This window comes from Chiloscyllium plagiosum, unplaced genomic scaffold (genome assembly GCF_037043375.1).
Source record: "Chiloscyllium plagiosum isolate Xiang-an unplaced genomic scaffold, Cpla_swu_hap1 HiC_scaffold_13, whole genome shotgun sequence".
Lineage (NCBI taxonomy): Eukaryota > Metazoa > Chordata > Chondrichthyes > Orectolobiformes > Hemiscylliidae > Chiloscyllium > Chiloscyllium plagiosum.
The window spans coordinates 3,351,530-3,368,898 of NW_028270151.1; the positions used below are offsets into that span (position 1 = coordinate 3,351,530).

Below are 17,369 nucleotides of genomic sequence, written 5' to 3' on the forward strand. Positions count from 1 at the left end.
CTTTCTTCATCTTGACAAGAGATTCAACTTCTTTAGTAAAGCCCGGCTCCCTCGCTCGACCACTTCCTCCCTGCCTGACAGGTACATACTTATCAAGGACACCCAATAGTTGTTCCTTGAATAAGCTCCACATTTCTATTGTGCCCATCCCCTGCAGTTTCCTTCACTATCTTATGCATCCTAAATCTTGCCTAATCGCATCACAATTGCTTTTCCCCCCAATAATAACTCTTGCACTGCATTATATACCTATCCCTTTCCAGTAAAGTAAACATAACCAAATTGTGGTCACTATCACCAAAGAGCTCACCTACCTCCAAATCTAACACCTGGCCAGGTTCATTGCCCAGTACTAAATCCAATATGGCCTCACCCCTTGTTGGACAGTCTACATATTATGTCAGGAAACCATCTTGCACACAATGGACAAAAACTGACCCAACTAAAGTACTTGAACTATAGTGTTTAATTTCAATATTTGGAAAGTTAAAGACCCCCATAACATCTACCCTGTTACTCTCGCTCCTATCCAGAATTATCTTTGCTATCCTTTCCTCTACATTTATGGAACTATTCGGAAGCCTAAAGAAAACTCCCAACAGGGTGACCTCTCCTTTCCTGTTTCTAACCTCAGCACATACTACCTCAGTAGACGAATCCTCAAATGTCCCTTATCCCACCTTAATACTATTCTTGACTAACAATGCCACACCCACCCCCCTTTTTTTAACCATTATCTCTGTTTTTACTGAAACATCTGAATCCCAGAATCTGCTCTATCCATGTCTCCGAAATGGCCACAACATTGTCCCAGGTATCAACCCAAGCTGCAGGTTCATCCATCTTATTCTGGATGCTCCTGGTGTTGAAGTAGTTGCACTTCAAACCACCTTCCTGTTTGCCGGTGAACTCTTGCGACCTTGAACGCTCATTTCTGACCTCACGACCTCAACCTTCTGGACACTGGAACTACAGTTCAGGTTCCCATCCTCCAGCTGAATTAGTTTCAACCCTCCCGAATACCATTAGCAAATATCCCCTCCACCCACCCTCTTGCCTGTAGAGGTCCCACCTACCCCAGAATGAGGCCCAATTATCCAAGTATCTGAAACCTTTCCTCCTGCAGCCACGTGTTCAACTCCTCTCTCTCCTTATTCGTTGCCTTGCTAGCATGTGGGAAGAGTAATAAATCAGAGATAACAACTCTGTTTGTTCCAGCTCTAAACTTCCACCCTAGCTCCCTGATTGTCTGCCTTAAATCCCCATCTCTCTTCCTACCCATGTCATTGGTGCCTACGTGGATCACGACTCGGGGCTGCTCCCCCTCCCCCTCAAGGATCCCAAAAACACAATCCGAGACATCATGAACCCTGGCTCCTGGGAGGCAACACACCAACCGTGAATCTCTCTCGTTCTCACAGAACCTCCTATCTGTCCCCCTAACTGTGGAGTTCCCAATGACTACTGCTCTGCTCCTCTCCCCCCCTTCCCTTCTGAGCAACAGGGACTGTGATGATGAGAAATGTCTTCACCCAGAGAGTAGGGAGCCGGTGGAATTCTCCGCCATGGAAATGGTTGTAGCCAAAACATTGAGTGTTTTCAAGAAGGAGTTACATTGTTCTTAGAGCTAAAGGGATCAAAGGGTAGAGACAGCAGGACAGAGAGTTGGATGATCAGTCTTGATCAGAGTGAACAGCAGAACAGGCTCGAATGGCTGAATGTTTCCATGTTTGAAGCCATTCTGTTCAGGTTTCTGCTGGCTTTCAACACATACATGAATAAACCTTAAGTTGGGCCACATTTGAAATGCTGTGCATAGTTCTGTTCACCACACTGTCGGAAGGACATGGAGGCCTTGAAGAGGGTACAGAAATGGTTAACCAGGATGTTGTCTGCTTTGGGGGGGTATTAGCTATGAGGAAATGTTGGACAAACTTGGTTTGTTTTCACTTGAACTTCAAAGGATGAGGGACAACCTGATAGAAGTTTACAAAATTACAAGAGGCATGGATAGAATGGATAATCAGAGTCTTTTTCCCAGGGTAGAAATGTGAATTACGAGGGGACACGGGTTTAAGTTAAAAGGGGTTAAGATTAAAGGAGATGTGACAGGCAGGGTTTTTACACAGAGGATGGTAAGTGTCTGGAACGCACTGCCATAGGAGGTGGTGGAAGCTATTACAATAGCAATGTTAAAGAGGCATCATGACAGATACAGGAATAGGTAGAGAATGGAGGGAGATGGATCACGTGGAGGCAATAGGTTTTTAGTTCAGAAAGGCATCATGTATTAGCATAATCTTGGTGGGCCGAAGGGTCTGTTCCTGTGCTGGACTGTTCCACATTCTTTGTTCTTACCAGGAAGTAAGTTAACATTTCACCCAAATGACTTAATCTTTGAGGAATGACTTTCATTATCTCATTTTGGTGGGTTCAAATTCATTCCAGAGGTAAAAGAATGAAATGTTTATTTGAATAAGTCATCAATCACGAACTGAACAATTCTTTAACCAAATTCTAAGACATATGAAAGTGAGTTGGGCTGCATGCTCCTTACCTCTTGAGCCTGTAAATCCACTTTGACCAGGAACACCCAATATTCCTCGAGTGCCTTTTTCATAAATGATTCGGGGCCATGACTTTTCTCCTGGATCCCCTCCTTCTCCTGAAACAAAAGGAGTTTAAATTTCCTCTCTGTCCTAAACTGTTCTAATTTTTTTTTAAAAATAGATTGGAAGGACATGAGATGTTGCCTTACCAAAAGAAATATCGGAAATCAAAAATCACAGCAGCCAAGTTAACACCAAACAACCAAAATAAATGCCATGACCGCAATGGGAACAGCACCCTGGAAACCAAGCCTCACTACTTTGAGAGCTGTTGCAAACATATAAATGACCAATTTATTCACTAGGATGGTAATTTGACTGAATTTGACCAGTGTCAAAAGCTAAAGGTAAAAACCAACAAGAAAATGGATTTATTATTAACGCATTTAACCATTAACAAGGGGCACAACAGTTTATTGAGCCTTAATGTGTAAACCTAAACTATAACCTCTCTCATCCAAAATGCACGCATTCATACACAATTAGAACAGTCAAGACAGACATCGCTAAAAAGACTCAGATTCTGTGGATCAAGATTCACTTTCTCACAGGTCTTTTGATTTCTGGTAATGATACAATGATACCATGGACTGGGATAATCCTCAATTTCAGCAGCCAGTCAGTTAGACCTAGGTCTCTGCCTGAGTTAGAAATTCTTCTTTGCACAGTCTTTGAGAATTGTTTCTTTAGCACCCACGGGTCTGACGGCAACTGTGTCTTCTCTCAGTTCTGTGCTTAACTACAAGTTAACAATAAAAGCAGTCACTAGGCAGCTGCTTTTTTTTAAACTCAAAGACACCTTGTGCCAGTTTATCTCACTAAACACTCTAATCCAACTTTTCAAAAAGTTACGTGACCTTGTGTAATCAATGAGCATATAGTTCCACTTTTACTTTGAGTTGTAAAAGCGAGTTTGAGCTCTGCAGTACAGCTGTGTCCAAACTTTCATCTTCCTGTTCATATTCCCAAAGAAATATATATTCAGCTCTTACACAATTAGAATCCCGACAGTGTGGAAACAGGCCCTTCAGCCCAACAAGTCTATACCAGCCCCTCCGAAGAGTAACCCACCCAAACATATTCCACTAGCCTATTATCCTATATTTACCCCTGACTAATGCACCTAACCTCCACATCACTGAACACAACGGGCAATTTAGCATGTCCAGTTCACCTAATCTGCACATCTTTGGACTGTGGGAGGAAACCGGAGCACCCGGAGGAAACCTACGCAGACACGGGGAGAATGTGCAAACTCCACACAGTCAGTCGCCCGGGGCTGGAATTGTACCTGGGTCCTTGGCGCTGTGAGGCAGCAGTGCTAATCACTGTGCCACCGTGCCGCCCCTTTCCAACAGAACCATCCTTGTCCTCCTCCATTGGCACAGCGAACCACACCGCAAATTGGAGGAACACCACCTCATCTTATGCTTGGGCAGCCTACAGCCCAGAGGACTCAACATTGAGTTCTCCAATTTTAGATAACCTCCCTCCCCATCCCCTAATGCCCTTCCCAGCCCCTCCCCCTCCCTTCCACTGCTCCCTGCCACCATTCCTCCCAAAGACCAACCAGGTCGTACCCTCTACCTGTCTTCGCCTATCCCCACCTCATCATCCTGCCCCCGCCACCCCCTTTATCTGAAGCTCCCCTTACACCCATCTCCAGTCCTGAAGAAGGACAATGCAAGTTGGAAGTCAGGTTGTAGTCTTTATGTTATGATGCTGTCTTTTTGAGGACCTCGATGAATTTCCACACAGAAAAGAAACAAGCCATTTCGACCCAGCCCTGCCACAGAAAGTAGACAGGCAGGAGGCTGGAAGAACACGGCAAGCCAGGCAGCATCTGGTGGTGGAGAAGTCAATCCTTCCTCAGAACTGGGGGTGGGTGTGAGGGGAGCTGCAGATAAAGGGGGTGGCGGGCACAGGATGGTGGGGTGGGGATAGGTGAAGACAGGTAAAGGGTACGACATGGTTAGTGAATGGGAGAAATGGATCCAGTTGGTAGCAGGGAGCAGTGGAAGGGAGGAGGAGGGGCTGGGAAGGGAGTCAGGGGATGGGGAGGGAGCTTTTCTGAAATTGGAGTCAATGTAGAGTCCTCCAGGCTGTAGGCTGCCCAAGAAGACTCCAGTTTGCGGTTTGGTTCATTGTGGTAATCGAGGAGGCCAAGGATGGTCATGTCAGAAAGGGAGTGGGAAAGGGAATCAAAATGGTCAGTGACTGGGAGGTCCAGTCGGCCCCTGTGGGCCCGGCTGAGATGCTGGGTGAACCATTCCCTAAGTTTACGTTCGGTCTCCCTGAAGTACAGAAGACCACATCAGGAACACCAGATACAATAAATCAGGTTGGAGGAGGGGCAGGTGAACCTCTGTCTCACCTGGAAGGACTTTTTGGGGCCCTAGTTGGAGATGAGGGGGGTTGGTGTGTCGGGAGGTTTTATATCCTTTCCGGTTACAGGGGAAGGTACCTGGGCACTCCTGCCACAGAAAGTAAGCAGCTTGTTAAAACATCAAAGGGACAAATGTTGAATGCTTAATTTCTTCCCACAGACTTTAACTATACACAGAATCACAAGTACCTTGCAATTAAAATGTGGAAATGATTATAGATGTAAGGAGAGTCTGTCTAGTGTGATCTCACATAGTAACACTTTCATGACTACTCTCCTGATAACTGAAGCCCTTTAAACATAAAGCATCAGATAACTTGAAGTACAAGTTTGGCTGATCCATCATTTCCACTGACTATTTCTCCAGGAACACCTGAAATAAATGAACAATCTGTTAGCCTGTCTTAGTAATTAATTAATACACAGGGCAGGGGCATGATGCTGGAACTGAACAAAACATTATTTCGGCCACAACTAGGGTATTTTCGAACCTACATTTTAGGAGGGCTGTAAGGTTTGGCACACCCCACAGGCTGCTTATAAACCAAATAGATCGAGTGAATCCTTAGAACAGTATAAAGGCCGTAGGAGTATACTTAAGAGGGAAATCAGGAGGGCAAAAAGGGGACATGAGATAGCTTTGGCAAATAGAATTAAGGAAAATCCAAAGGGTTTTTACAAATATATTAAGGACAAAAGGGTAACTAGCGAGAGAATAGGGCCCCTCAAAGATCAGCAAGGCGGCCTTTGTGTGGAGACACAGAAAATGGGGGAGATACTAAATGAGTATTTTGCATCAGTATTTACTGTGGAAAAGGAATGGAAGATATAGACTGTAGGGAAATAGATGGTGACATCTTGCAAAATGTCCAGATTACAGAGAAGGAAGTGCTGGATGTTTTGAAATGGTTAAAGGTGGATAAATCCCCAGGACCTGATCAGGTGTACCCGAGAACTCTGTGGGAAGCCGAGAGAAGTGATTGTTGGGCCTCTTGCTGAGATATTTGTATCATCGATAATCACAGGTGAGGTGATAGAAGACTGGAGGTTGGCAAAAGTGGTGCCACTGTTTAAGAAGGGCGGTAAAGACAAGCCAGGGAACTATAGACCGGTGAGCCTGACCTCAGTGGTGGGCAAGTTGTTGGAGGGAATCCTGAGGGACAGGATGTACATGTATTTGAAAAGGCAAGGGATAGTTAACATGGCTTTGTGCGTGGGAAAGCATGTCTCACAAACTTGTTTGAGCTTTTTGAGGAAGTAACAAAGAAGATTGATGAGGGCAGACCTGTAGATGTGATCTATATGGACTTCAGTAAGGCGTTCGACAAGGTTACCCATGGGAGACTAGTTAGCAAGGTTAGATCCCATGGAATACAGGGAGAACTAGCCATTTGGATACAGAACTGGCTCAAAGATAGAAGACAGAGGGTGGTGGTGGAGGGTTGTTTTTCAGACTGGAGGCCTGTGACCAGTGGAGTGCCACAAGGATCGGTGCTGGGTCCTCTACTTTTTGTCATTTATATAAATGATTTGGATGCGAGCATAAGAGGTACAGTTAGTAAGTTTGCAGATGACACCAAAATTGGAGGCGTAGTGGACAGCGAAGAGGGTTACCTCAGATTACAACAGGATCTTGATTAGATGGGCCAATGGGCTGAGAAGTGGCAGATGGAGTTTAATTCGGATAAAGCGAGGTGCTGCATTTTGGGAAAGCAAATCTGAGCAGGACTTACACACTTAATGGTAAGATCCTGGGGAGTGTTGTTGAACAGAGAGACCTTGGAGTGCAGGTTCATAGCTCCTTGAAAGTGGAGTCGCAGGTAGATAGGATAGTGAAGGCGGCGTTTGGTATGCTTTCCTTTATTGGTCAGAGTATTGAGTACAGGAGTTGGGAGGTCATGTTGCGGCTGTACAGGACATTGGTTAGGCCACTGTTGGAATATTGCGTGCAATTCTGGTCTCCTTCCTATCGGAAAGATGTTATGAAAGGGTTCAGAAACGATTTACAAGGATGTTGCCAGGGTTGGAGGATTTGAGCTATAGGGAGAGGCTGAACAGGTGGGGCTGTTTTCCCTGGAGTGTCGGAGGCTGAGGGGTGACCTTATAGAGGTTTACAAAATTATGAGGGGCATGGATAGAATAAATAGACAACGTCTTTTCCCTGGGTTGGGGGAGTCCAGAACTAGAGGGCATAGGTTTAGGGTGAGAGGAGAAAAATATAAAAGAGACCTAAAGGGCAATTTTTTCACGCAGAGGATGGTACATGTATGGAATGAGCTGCAGAGGATGTGGTGGAGGCTGGTACAATTGCAACAGTTAAGAAGCATTTGGATGGGTATATGAATAGGAAGGGTTTGGAGGGATATGGGCCGGGTGCTGGCAGGTGGGACTAGATTGGGTTGGGATATCTGGTCGGCATGGACAGGTTGGACCGAAGGGTCTGTTTCCATGCTGTACATCTCCATGACACTATGACTCTAATAAAACCACTATCCAAGAGATTATCAAAGGAGTGACTGCCAATGTATAAATGGTGTTATAGACACCTATATCTGGTCAATTAATTAGCCTTTATTGCAGCATGCAATGCTTAATAGTTATCAAAACAATAAAATAAAGTTTAATGTAATGTTCCTTATTTGGATTTTGCAACAAGTAGTTTCAGCTCAAACAATCCAGAAAATAAAATTCATCTTCAAGGAAATAGCTTCATTTGTACATTTCCTTTCGGTAACTATTTTAGAACTCTGAGAAAAATGGCCCAAATTGTGAACAATTTTGTATATAGTGGATGTTCATTCACATTGGGCCATTGGAAGGACCATGCAGAAAGCAAATAGGGGAGACAGAAAATGTACTCTTCACACTCTTTCAAATAATGAACTCAAGAACGCAGCGTCTGGTGCGTGGTTGTAGAATCGTTTGTTTTGCAGAACATAGAAAGGAAGAAGTTTTTGAAAAGAGAGAGAGAGATGGACTCATAACCCTCATGCTCCAATTCACTACCATAATAAAAATGCTGATTGCATGGTTAATTGTTGCTATTTTAGACAACATTTCCAAAGAAAATATTGCAATACATTCCTAAAGGAACATGTAAAAAAAATCCCACGATTGATACCTTTTCTTCCTCTTAATCCAAGGTCACCATCAGTGCCTCTTATTCCATCATTCCCTGGTTGTCCTGGTGGTCCAGGAATTCCTGGAAATCCACGTGGACCTGTTGCTCCTGGATATCCCTGAAGGCCTTGGCTCCCTTTGTTGCCTAATCCATGAAAACAATATCCACAGTGGGTCAATGATCGCACACACACCTCCAGGCAGGTACTCCTCAGAAATTGCTATTACACCCTCACCCCACCTCACCCCCAACCAGTCATCTCTTTCTTAACATTTACCGCTCCTCCTCAGATGACTGAATGATTTTACCTTGTGTCTGATTCTGAATCTGAAACAATTTCATCTAAAATAAAGCAAGGACTGAATTTTCTCTAATAATGTAACAAGAAAGCTAATAGTGTGTGAGTGACTGTGACTAAGTGCAAGTGTAAGTATGTGCATGTATGTGTGAGTGTGTATGTGAGAGAGAGTGTGAGTCACTGCGAGTGTGAAAGTGCATGTGTATCTGTGTGTGTGCGAGTATTAGGTTGTGTGAATGTATGCATGTTCATCCGTTTGTGTGTGATAGTGAGTGTGTATGTGAGAGTGTGCATGTGTGACTGTGTGTGATAGTGAGTGTGTGCGTGTGAGTGTGTGGGTATGCAAATGTGTTTGTGTTTCTGCTGTGCATCTCTGTTTGTGCATGCCTTTGTGCATGTGCCTGTGTGTGTGTGTATGTGCCTGTGTGTGTGTGTGTGTGAGATAGAGAGAATGTGTATATATGTATATAATCATTCCCACATTTTAATTGCAAGGTACTGTGAGTATATGTGTGTGTATGTGTCTGTATATATGTGTGCATGAGTGAGTGTGTGTGTGCACGTGAGTGTGTGTGTGTGTGCTTGAGTGTGTGTGTGCACGAGTGTGTGTGTGAGAGAAAGTGTGTGTGTATATGTGTGCGCGTGTGTGTGTATATGTGTGTGTCTGAGAGAGTGCCTGAGAGAGAGTGTGTGTGTGTCTGAAAGAGTGTGTGTGTGAGAGAGAGAGTGTGTGTGTCTGAGAGAGTGTGTCTGAGAGAGAGAGAGAAAGAAAGAAAGAAAGAGTGTGTGTGCATGTGTATGTGCGCGCAGGGAGGTGAGGATCACCCTTGACACTCTCCCATTAGAAACAGCCAATTGTCTGAAGAATCTATAGCCACTAGGTCCATGGGAGGGGAGAAGACACACAGGGAAAGAAACTTCTTCTTAGCTCCAGTGATCAATACAGGTACAACCAGAAATTAGATTAGAGCGGGATTCAGATGTGATTTTCACACGAGCAATACAATTCCTATGCTGAGACCTGATGTGCTGGAAATCTTTCTGTTAAATAACTACAAAAATAAAACCCACTGATTTCGCAATTATGTAATTTTCTCACATTTTCATTATGGAATTGCTTCATAATGTGTACTCATTATTTTTAATAACTACTTGGCAAGATGGCAATGGGCTCTCTCAGGTAAAACGTAATTAGAAGGCAATTAGACACTTTGTAAAAGGGCCGAGGTTATATGCTGAATAATTTCCATTATAAATAAGATTCACCTGGTTTTCCACTCGTTATTTTCATTCATTCACAGGATGTGGGCATCACTGGCTAGGCCAGCATTTATTGCCCATCCCTAATTGCCAAAAGGGCAGTTAAGAATTAACCCCATCGCTGTGGGTCTGGAGTCACATGCAGGCCAGACCAGGTAAGGATGGCAGTTTCCTTCTCTAAAGGACAATAGTGACCCAGATGGGTTTTTCCAACAATCAACAATGGTTTCATGGTCAAAAGTTCACTCTTAAAATTAAATTGAATTCAAATTCCACTATCTGCTGTGGCAGGATTTAAACTTGTGTCTCCCGAACTTTGGGTCTGGGTCTCTGGATTAATACCAATAATACCATGAAGCCATTGTGCCTCTCTCACTAAGACTGTCCCTACTCTGCATTGGATAAATACTCCACAGGGGGGGGGGAAGTACATGACACTCGCTATCACTTACCAGCTGGACCAAGAAAGCCAGGGATCCCATTGGTGCCCATCGGACCTGGTTGGCCTTGCATGCCAATTGAACCCGGCATTCCCAGATTTCCAGGAATTCCTTTAAGACCCTTCATCCCTGATGGGCCTAAAGCTCCAGGATTTCCTGGTAACCCTTTCAGACATGGGCCTGAAACAGGAAAAATAGTAAAGATTCAGGTAGTTTTACTTATGCACACATTAAAATAAAATAACTGTAAGGGTTAATTCTCTCTGATGCATATGTGCAATTATATTTCTTATCATATAATATTTGTATTAATCACACAATGTACTCTACCCCAACAAAGCACAAAGGCCTATTGTGAATCTTATAGTGAAACATAAAGCTAAATTGCAGCTTCGTTTAAATGAGTTTCACAGCAAGCAAGAGAACAATGAAAAATGAATTGCCAATCACTAAAACTCCAATGGGATTTCCTTGCAGAGCGGAGTTTTACAAAAATGTGGTGTAACAAGGAAAATCTAATGAGTAGAGCACTGCAGGAAGGACGTGTAACAGTGACCTGGCTGTGCGTTTCGATGGGAAATGTAGGCCTGAGGTTTGTGAGGGAGACACATTGTAAATCTGAAGGAAATGGTTGACCTGTGAAATCAATTTGGTGAATGATTGCGAGCGTAAAGGTTCTGAACAAATCCCATGTATCTCACCACGTCAGTTCGACATTATTAAGATACGCTTTGAAGAAAGAAACGGGAGCCATTACCAGAAGGTAGGAGGGGAGCTTCCACATTAACTGAAATCAACAGCTGATGTTGGAGAGGAGCCGGGCAGTGAGCAGGAGAAAGCCAGAAATCCCAAAAATGTGACAAAAAAAACTTTCTTTTCTATCAGCTGAACAAATTGCCAAGGGTCTGTCTATGAAAGCAGCAGTGGGAGGTAGAGGTTGGGATTTGGGATGCTGCCTGATAACTGAGACCGACAACATGGGAGAAAGGACAAGAGTCTGGATTGTAAAAGGTCATAGCGCAGTGTCAGGACCACTGGAAGCTAAGGAAGACTGGAAGAGATTGTGAGACAAGAGGCAGTGGGAGTTGGATGAACAGTTCACCAGGAAGAAGGTACTGGACTATGGGGTTTGTGGGGGCACATTCAGCCAATCATACCAGATGATCTCCTTGAGGAATCACCTGTGCTTGATCCCACAGTTTGCATTTTGTGAGCCCTGGGAACCTCAAGCACTTCCAACTGTGCTGTGGGAGTCTGATTTAAACATTAGACTGAGGGCTCTTTCAGACATACCCCACAACCAACTGTAAAAATCCTGGCTATGCAAACACAATTAGTTGGAATCATGTCCTGTCATTACATCGTGGTTGTATTTGTGTGTCTGTGACCAAGAGTGTATGTATGTAGGTCCCTGTGTATTTGTGAGTGTGTGTCTGTGTCTGAGAGTGTATGTGTGTATGTTCCTGTCTATTTGTGTCTCTGTGTCTGAGCGTGTACATGTGTAGGTCCCTGTCTATTTGTGTCTCTGTGTCTGAGCGTGTACGTGTGTAGGTCCCTGTGTATTTGTGGGTGTGTATCTGAGTGTGTATGTGTGTAGGTCCCTGTGTATTTGTGGGTGTGTATCTGTGTCTGAGAGTGTACGTGTGTAGGTCCCTGTGTATTTATGGGTGTGTATCTGTGTCTGAGAGTGTAGGTGTGTAGGTTCCTGTGTATTTCTGTTTGTGTGTCTGAGAGTGTATGTGTGTAGGTCAATGTGTATTAGTGGGTGTGTGTCTGTGTCTGAGAGTGTACGTGTGTGTGTACATGTGTGTATGTGTACACGAGTGTAACTGTATTATAAACCCTTCACCTGAGGGTCCACGTATCCCGGGAGGCCCAGGCTGCCCAATGGGGCCTGGCTCGCCTTTCTCTGCAGGGAAACCGGGTGGGCCAGGAGGCCCGGCCTGTCCAACTAGGCCTGGATTGCCTTGGAGCCCTTTAAGTCCAGGAAATCCTGGAACTCCATCACGCCCTGAAAAAACAGAAGCAAATAATTATCGTTCCTTAGAACAGAAACAAAGGCCACAACCGAACCCTTCTCGGAGGAGGTGGTGAGGGAGGTGACAAAAGGAGATGCACCCATCCCAGGGAGATACTTGGCTCCTTCTTGGCATCACAGCAAGTGGAAGAGAAGGTCCAGAGCGACCTACACAGCTCTTGACTATTTAAGATTTTGAAGAATTCATGAATGTCCAGTTCAGTACCTCAGCCCAACTCCCTGCCTTCCCAGTGTGGTGGGCAGTCCATTTGGCCAAATATGGGGTCACCTGGTGGCCGGGACAGGGAACAAGGAGCAGCCTCAGACATACCCCATCCCCCAGCGAGAGCAGGAGCAAACATCCTCACTGTCTAAGCCCCCAGAACCAGGGCAATGATCTGCCAGAGTAGATCACTCTGGATCAGATGTTGAGGAAGCCACTTCAAAATCAGCTCTCATGATTTGCTGACAAGCTTGCCAGTTAATTCTTGACAGCCTGAATGGAACTTTATCCACCAAATTGTCCTGTTGGCAAGGGATCAAGAGAATCCCCCACACTTTCCCCCTGAACATTCCCCTCCCCCACCCTCTCCCTGAATATTCCCCACCCCCACATTGTCCTCCTGAACAATCCTCTGCTCCTCACTCGCCCCCTAAACATTCCCCTCCCCCACAGTCTCCTCTGAACATACCACTCCCCCATAAACTCAATCACGTTTGTGAGACATGATTTCCCACGCACAAAGCCATGTTGACTATCCCTAATCAGGTAAAAACAATAACTGCAGATGCTGGAAACCAGATTCTGGATTAGTGGTGCTGGAAGAGCACAGCAGGTCAGGCAGCATCCAAGGAACTTCGAAATCGACGTTTTGGGCAAAAGCCCTTCATCAGCAATAAACCAAGGTGATCATCCCTTTCTTATTTCTCAGTTCCTCCCAAATAACTTCCCTGGATGTATTTCCGGGAATATCCTCCCTCAGCACAGCTGTAATGCTATCCCTTATCAAAAACGCCACTCCCCCTCCTCTCTTGCCTCCCTTTCTATCCTTCCTGTAGCATTTGTATCCTGAGACATTAAGCTGCCAGTCCTGCCCATCCCTCAGCCATGTTTCTGTAATTGCTCTGATCTCCCAGTCTCATGTTCCTAACCATGTCCAGAGTTCATCTGCCTTCCCTGTTAGGTCTCTTGTATTGAAATAAATGCAGTTTAATTTATCAGTCCTACCTTGGTCTGTGCTTTGACCCTGCCTGACCTGACTGTTTGATTCACTTCTTTTCTCAACTATACCAGTGTATCAGTGATTGTGTTAAAGTTGTGCTAAAAGGAAGTTATTATTAGTGCATTAATCAGCAAATAAAAGAAAGAATGCATGGCGGCTACTTCAACCCTTTGTTCTATTCGATAAATTGGCACTGGAATTTCAATGCTGAACAATACTTCTCAGCGCTAAATGGAAATGACAAGAATTGCACGTACATGACCTGTTGGCTAGTTCATTCAGCTGTCCAATACACCAGCAAACAGGAATCAAAAGGGAAAGGGGTTTCCTAAGGGAGAGGCTCAATGATACTGATGCATTTTAATGAGTTAAATATTTAAATATCCAAATTATAGAGTCATAGAGATGTACAGCACGGAAACAAACGTTTCAGTCCAACCCGTCCATGCCGACCAGATATCCCAACCTAATCTAGACCCACCTGCCAGCACTCGGCCCATATCCCTCCAAACCCTTCCTATTCATATACCCATCCAAATGCCTCTTAAATGTTGTAATTGTACCAGCCTCCACCACATTCTCCAGCAGCTCATTCCATACACATACCACCCTCTGCGTGAAAAAGTTGCCCCTTAGGTCTCTTTTATATCTTTCCCCTTTCACCCTAAACCTATGTCCTCTAGTTCTGGACTCCCCCACCCCAGGGAAAAGACCTTGTCTATTTACCCTATCCATGCTCCTCATGATTTTATAAACCTCTATAAGGTCATCCCTTAGCGTCCGACGCTCCAGGGAAAACAGCCCCAGCCTATTTAGCCTCTCCCTATAGCTCAAATCCTCCAAACCTGGCAACATACCTTGTAAATCTTTTCTGAACCCTTTCAAGTTCCTCAACATCCTTCCCATAGGAAAGAGACCAGAATTGCATGCAATATTCCAACAGTGGCCTAACCAATGTCCTGTACAGCTGCAACATGACCTTCCAACTCCTGTACTCAATCCTCTGACCAATAAAGGAAAGCATGCTAAATGCCTTCTTCACTATCCTATCTACCTGAGACTCTACTTTCAAGGAGCTATGAACTTGTTAATTAATTAATTTAACATCAACATATTTGCTTCATTTTCCAATTACCACAGATCATGAAAAGGTGTTATATGTACTGTTACTGCTATCTGAGTTTACTCTTCACAGTTTGATGTTTTTAAACGTGACGAATTAGAGACATTCCAAAAGTAAACAATTTCCTGAGAAAATTCTGCTCCAATTGTAGAACGTTGTGCACTGATGATATCCCATAAGCCATCTCAAACCCAATGTTGCTCCTTCATCAGGTGATTATGGCACAGACAGCAGCACACAGGGGGCTAATACCTTTAACACTTATCTGGGCTGACACCTATTGTTACAGTTAACCTGAGAATATAACTTTTAAAAAACGTTTTGTGATTTACATATGAAAGAAGTGAAGTTAACATGGTCATTCTAACAGATGAGAGACTTAACAAACAATCAAGGTATTTTTCAATGTGTAATTTCAGTTACACCACACTGTAAACATTTGCTATAAATTCTGTGTCTTACAATTGTGTCCTCCACAACCAACTGATGAAGGAGCAGCGCTCCGAAAGCTAGTGCTTCCAATTAAACCTGTTGGACTATAACCTGGTGTTGTGTGATTTTTAACTTTGTACACCCCAGTCCAACACCGGCATCTCCGAACCAATGTTGCTGGGTCTCTATCCTGTACTGAAGATCCCTATCAAGTTCATTTCAAAACAGGGATGTGATGCAAATCAATTTAAGACATCAAACACGACTGCAACCAATTAAGCATGAAGCCTCAGGACAAATGTATTTGCATAAACGAGACACCAATGTAAGAATTGGCTTTTGGAAGTCACCTTGCCTTCCTGGTGGCCCTGGACCTCCAGTATCTCCAACTGCACCTGATGATCCTCTTCTTCCGAGAGATCCAGGGGTCCCTGGAGGACCATCGTATGAGTCACCAGGTGGACCTTTTTCTCCCTGAATACCAGGAGTACCTGGAAAACCTTGTGCTCCATTTTCTGTTCGTCCAGGAGGTCCTTGAGGACCGGGGTCACCAGTAAAACCTTGCAAACCTGAGGAACCGAAAGCTGTAATTTAGCTGCACTGCTCCAAGGAACAACCAATGTGTTAGAAAGTCAAACTGAAAAAGCATAGGTCTGTATTATCGTCTAACATGCTCACCCAACCGCTGCAGATCCTGAGTAGTCATTTTACCCTCCCAAATGTTACTGGCAGAATCGTGCTACTGGAGATACTGGTGAGAAATATTACTACTATTTATCTTTAGAGAACCATTACCTTCCCGATGTATCCGTTTGTATCCTGCTGGATTTTAGTAATCTTCCTTGGCCTTTACTACTCATTTCTCAAGTATTGTTACCATTTCCAAATCTACCTGGGTTCTTCCTAAATACCGCATTGTAGGAAAGGCTTGCTCCAATGCTATGGGTCATTGGTGAGACTGCATCTGTACAGGTCTGGTCTTCTTACTAAGGAGACTATTTGCAGTGAACACTGTTTAGAGAAGATGCACTGGGCTGCTTGCTGAGCTGAGGGAAAGTTAAAAAAAAAAGTTAGGCTTTTACTCACTGGACTTTAGAAGAATGAAAGGTGATCTCCTTGAAACGTGTTGGATTCTGAATGATGGTGGTGGGGTGGGGGGGTGGTATGTCTGATAGGATGGATTGTTGGAGGCTGTTTCCCCACATGGGGCAAGACAGGGGCAACAGTTTTCATGTGGGAGAGTCCCAACATTAGATAAAAGAAGAGGAGGAATTACTTCTGAGGGTTGTTAGTATTTGGAATTCTATTTAAGTGAAGACTGGCTCTTTGAACATATTCAAGGTTGGTTTTGACAGATTTTTGATCTACAAGGGAGATAAAAGTAATGGGGGGTCTGACAGGAAGGAGGAATTCAGGTCACAACTGGATCAGTCATGATGCTATCATGAGTTATGGGCAGAATGGTCTACACTAGCTCTATAGAATGGTCATATGAGAAGTGGCTCTCCCACCTCATCTTCATCCACCCTAAACAAGTCCCAGGAATATCCAAAATTGGCAGCACATCCTCTTTTTAAAAGAAAATCGAAAATAAGTAAGTTAGCTTGTTTTGAAGATATTTAATCCAAATATTATACCATCGACCCATATATCATCATACCATGTTGTGGTTAGTTTGGGCAGGTGGGCAAGAATAAGTCACCTGGTTTTTCAAACAGAAAGAAGGGGAGATCCATCAATTGGAGGTGGCCTGTGCTCAACACGGCAATCTCCCAGGGTATTATGGAGTCATACAGCACAGAAACTGATCCTTCGCCCCAACTCGGCCAGATATCCTAACCTAATGTAGTCCTATTTGCCAGCACTTGGCCCATATCCCTCCAAACCCTTCTATTCATACACCCATCCAGATGCCTTTTAAATGATGTAGTTTACCAGCCTCCCCACTTCCTCTGGCAGCTCATTCCATACACACAACACCCGTTGTGTGAAAAAGTTGCCCCTTAGGTCCCTTTTAAATCTTTCCCCTGTCGCCCTAAACCTATGCCCTCTAGTTCTGGATTCCCCTACCTTGGAAAAAAGACCTTGTCTATTTATCCTATCCATGTCCCTCATGACTTTACAAACCTCTATAAGGTCACCCCTCAGCCTTCGACGCTCCAGAGAAAACAGCCCCAGCCTATTCAGCCTCTCCCTATAGCTCAAACCCCCTAATCCTGGCAACGTCCTTGTAAATCTTTTCTGCACCCTTTCAAGATTCACAACATTTTTCCTGTAGCAGGGACACCAGAACTGAACGCAATATTCCAAATCCCCATCTGTTTGCTTACCCACCCGGTCCCTAAAACTTGACCCCTCTGTTCCCATTCCTGAATTTGGAAATGAAAAGCTGACAGATTGTGCGGAGAGAACAGAAGTGAGGCCATTAAGTAATGACAATTACCAGACCATTAAGCTTGG

General features: G+C 44.3%; 1 protein-coding gene across 1 annotated transcript in view; it reads right to left on the reverse strand.

Moving 5' to 3' along the window:
• LOC122555674 (uncharacterized) overlaps nucleotides 1-17,369 on the reverse strand; it is a 260,338-nt gene that overhangs the window by 68,560 nt on the left and 174,409 nt on the right. The window contains exons 28-32 of the mRNA XM_087993923.1: nucleotides 15,260-15,478; nucleotides 11,964-12,125; nucleotides 10,127-10,294; nucleotides 8,117-8,260; nucleotides 2,558-2,665 (exon numbers count right to left, since the gene is read on the reverse strand). Of these exons, the coding sequence (XP_087850049.1) occupies nucleotides 2,558-2,665; nucleotides 8,117-8,260; nucleotides 10,127-10,294; nucleotides 11,964-12,125; nucleotides 15,260-15,478 (801 nt within the window). The remainder of the gene's footprint in view (nucleotides 1-2,557; nucleotides 2,666-8,116; nucleotides 8,261-10,126; nucleotides 10,295-11,963; nucleotides 12,126-15,259; nucleotides 15,479-17,369) is intronic.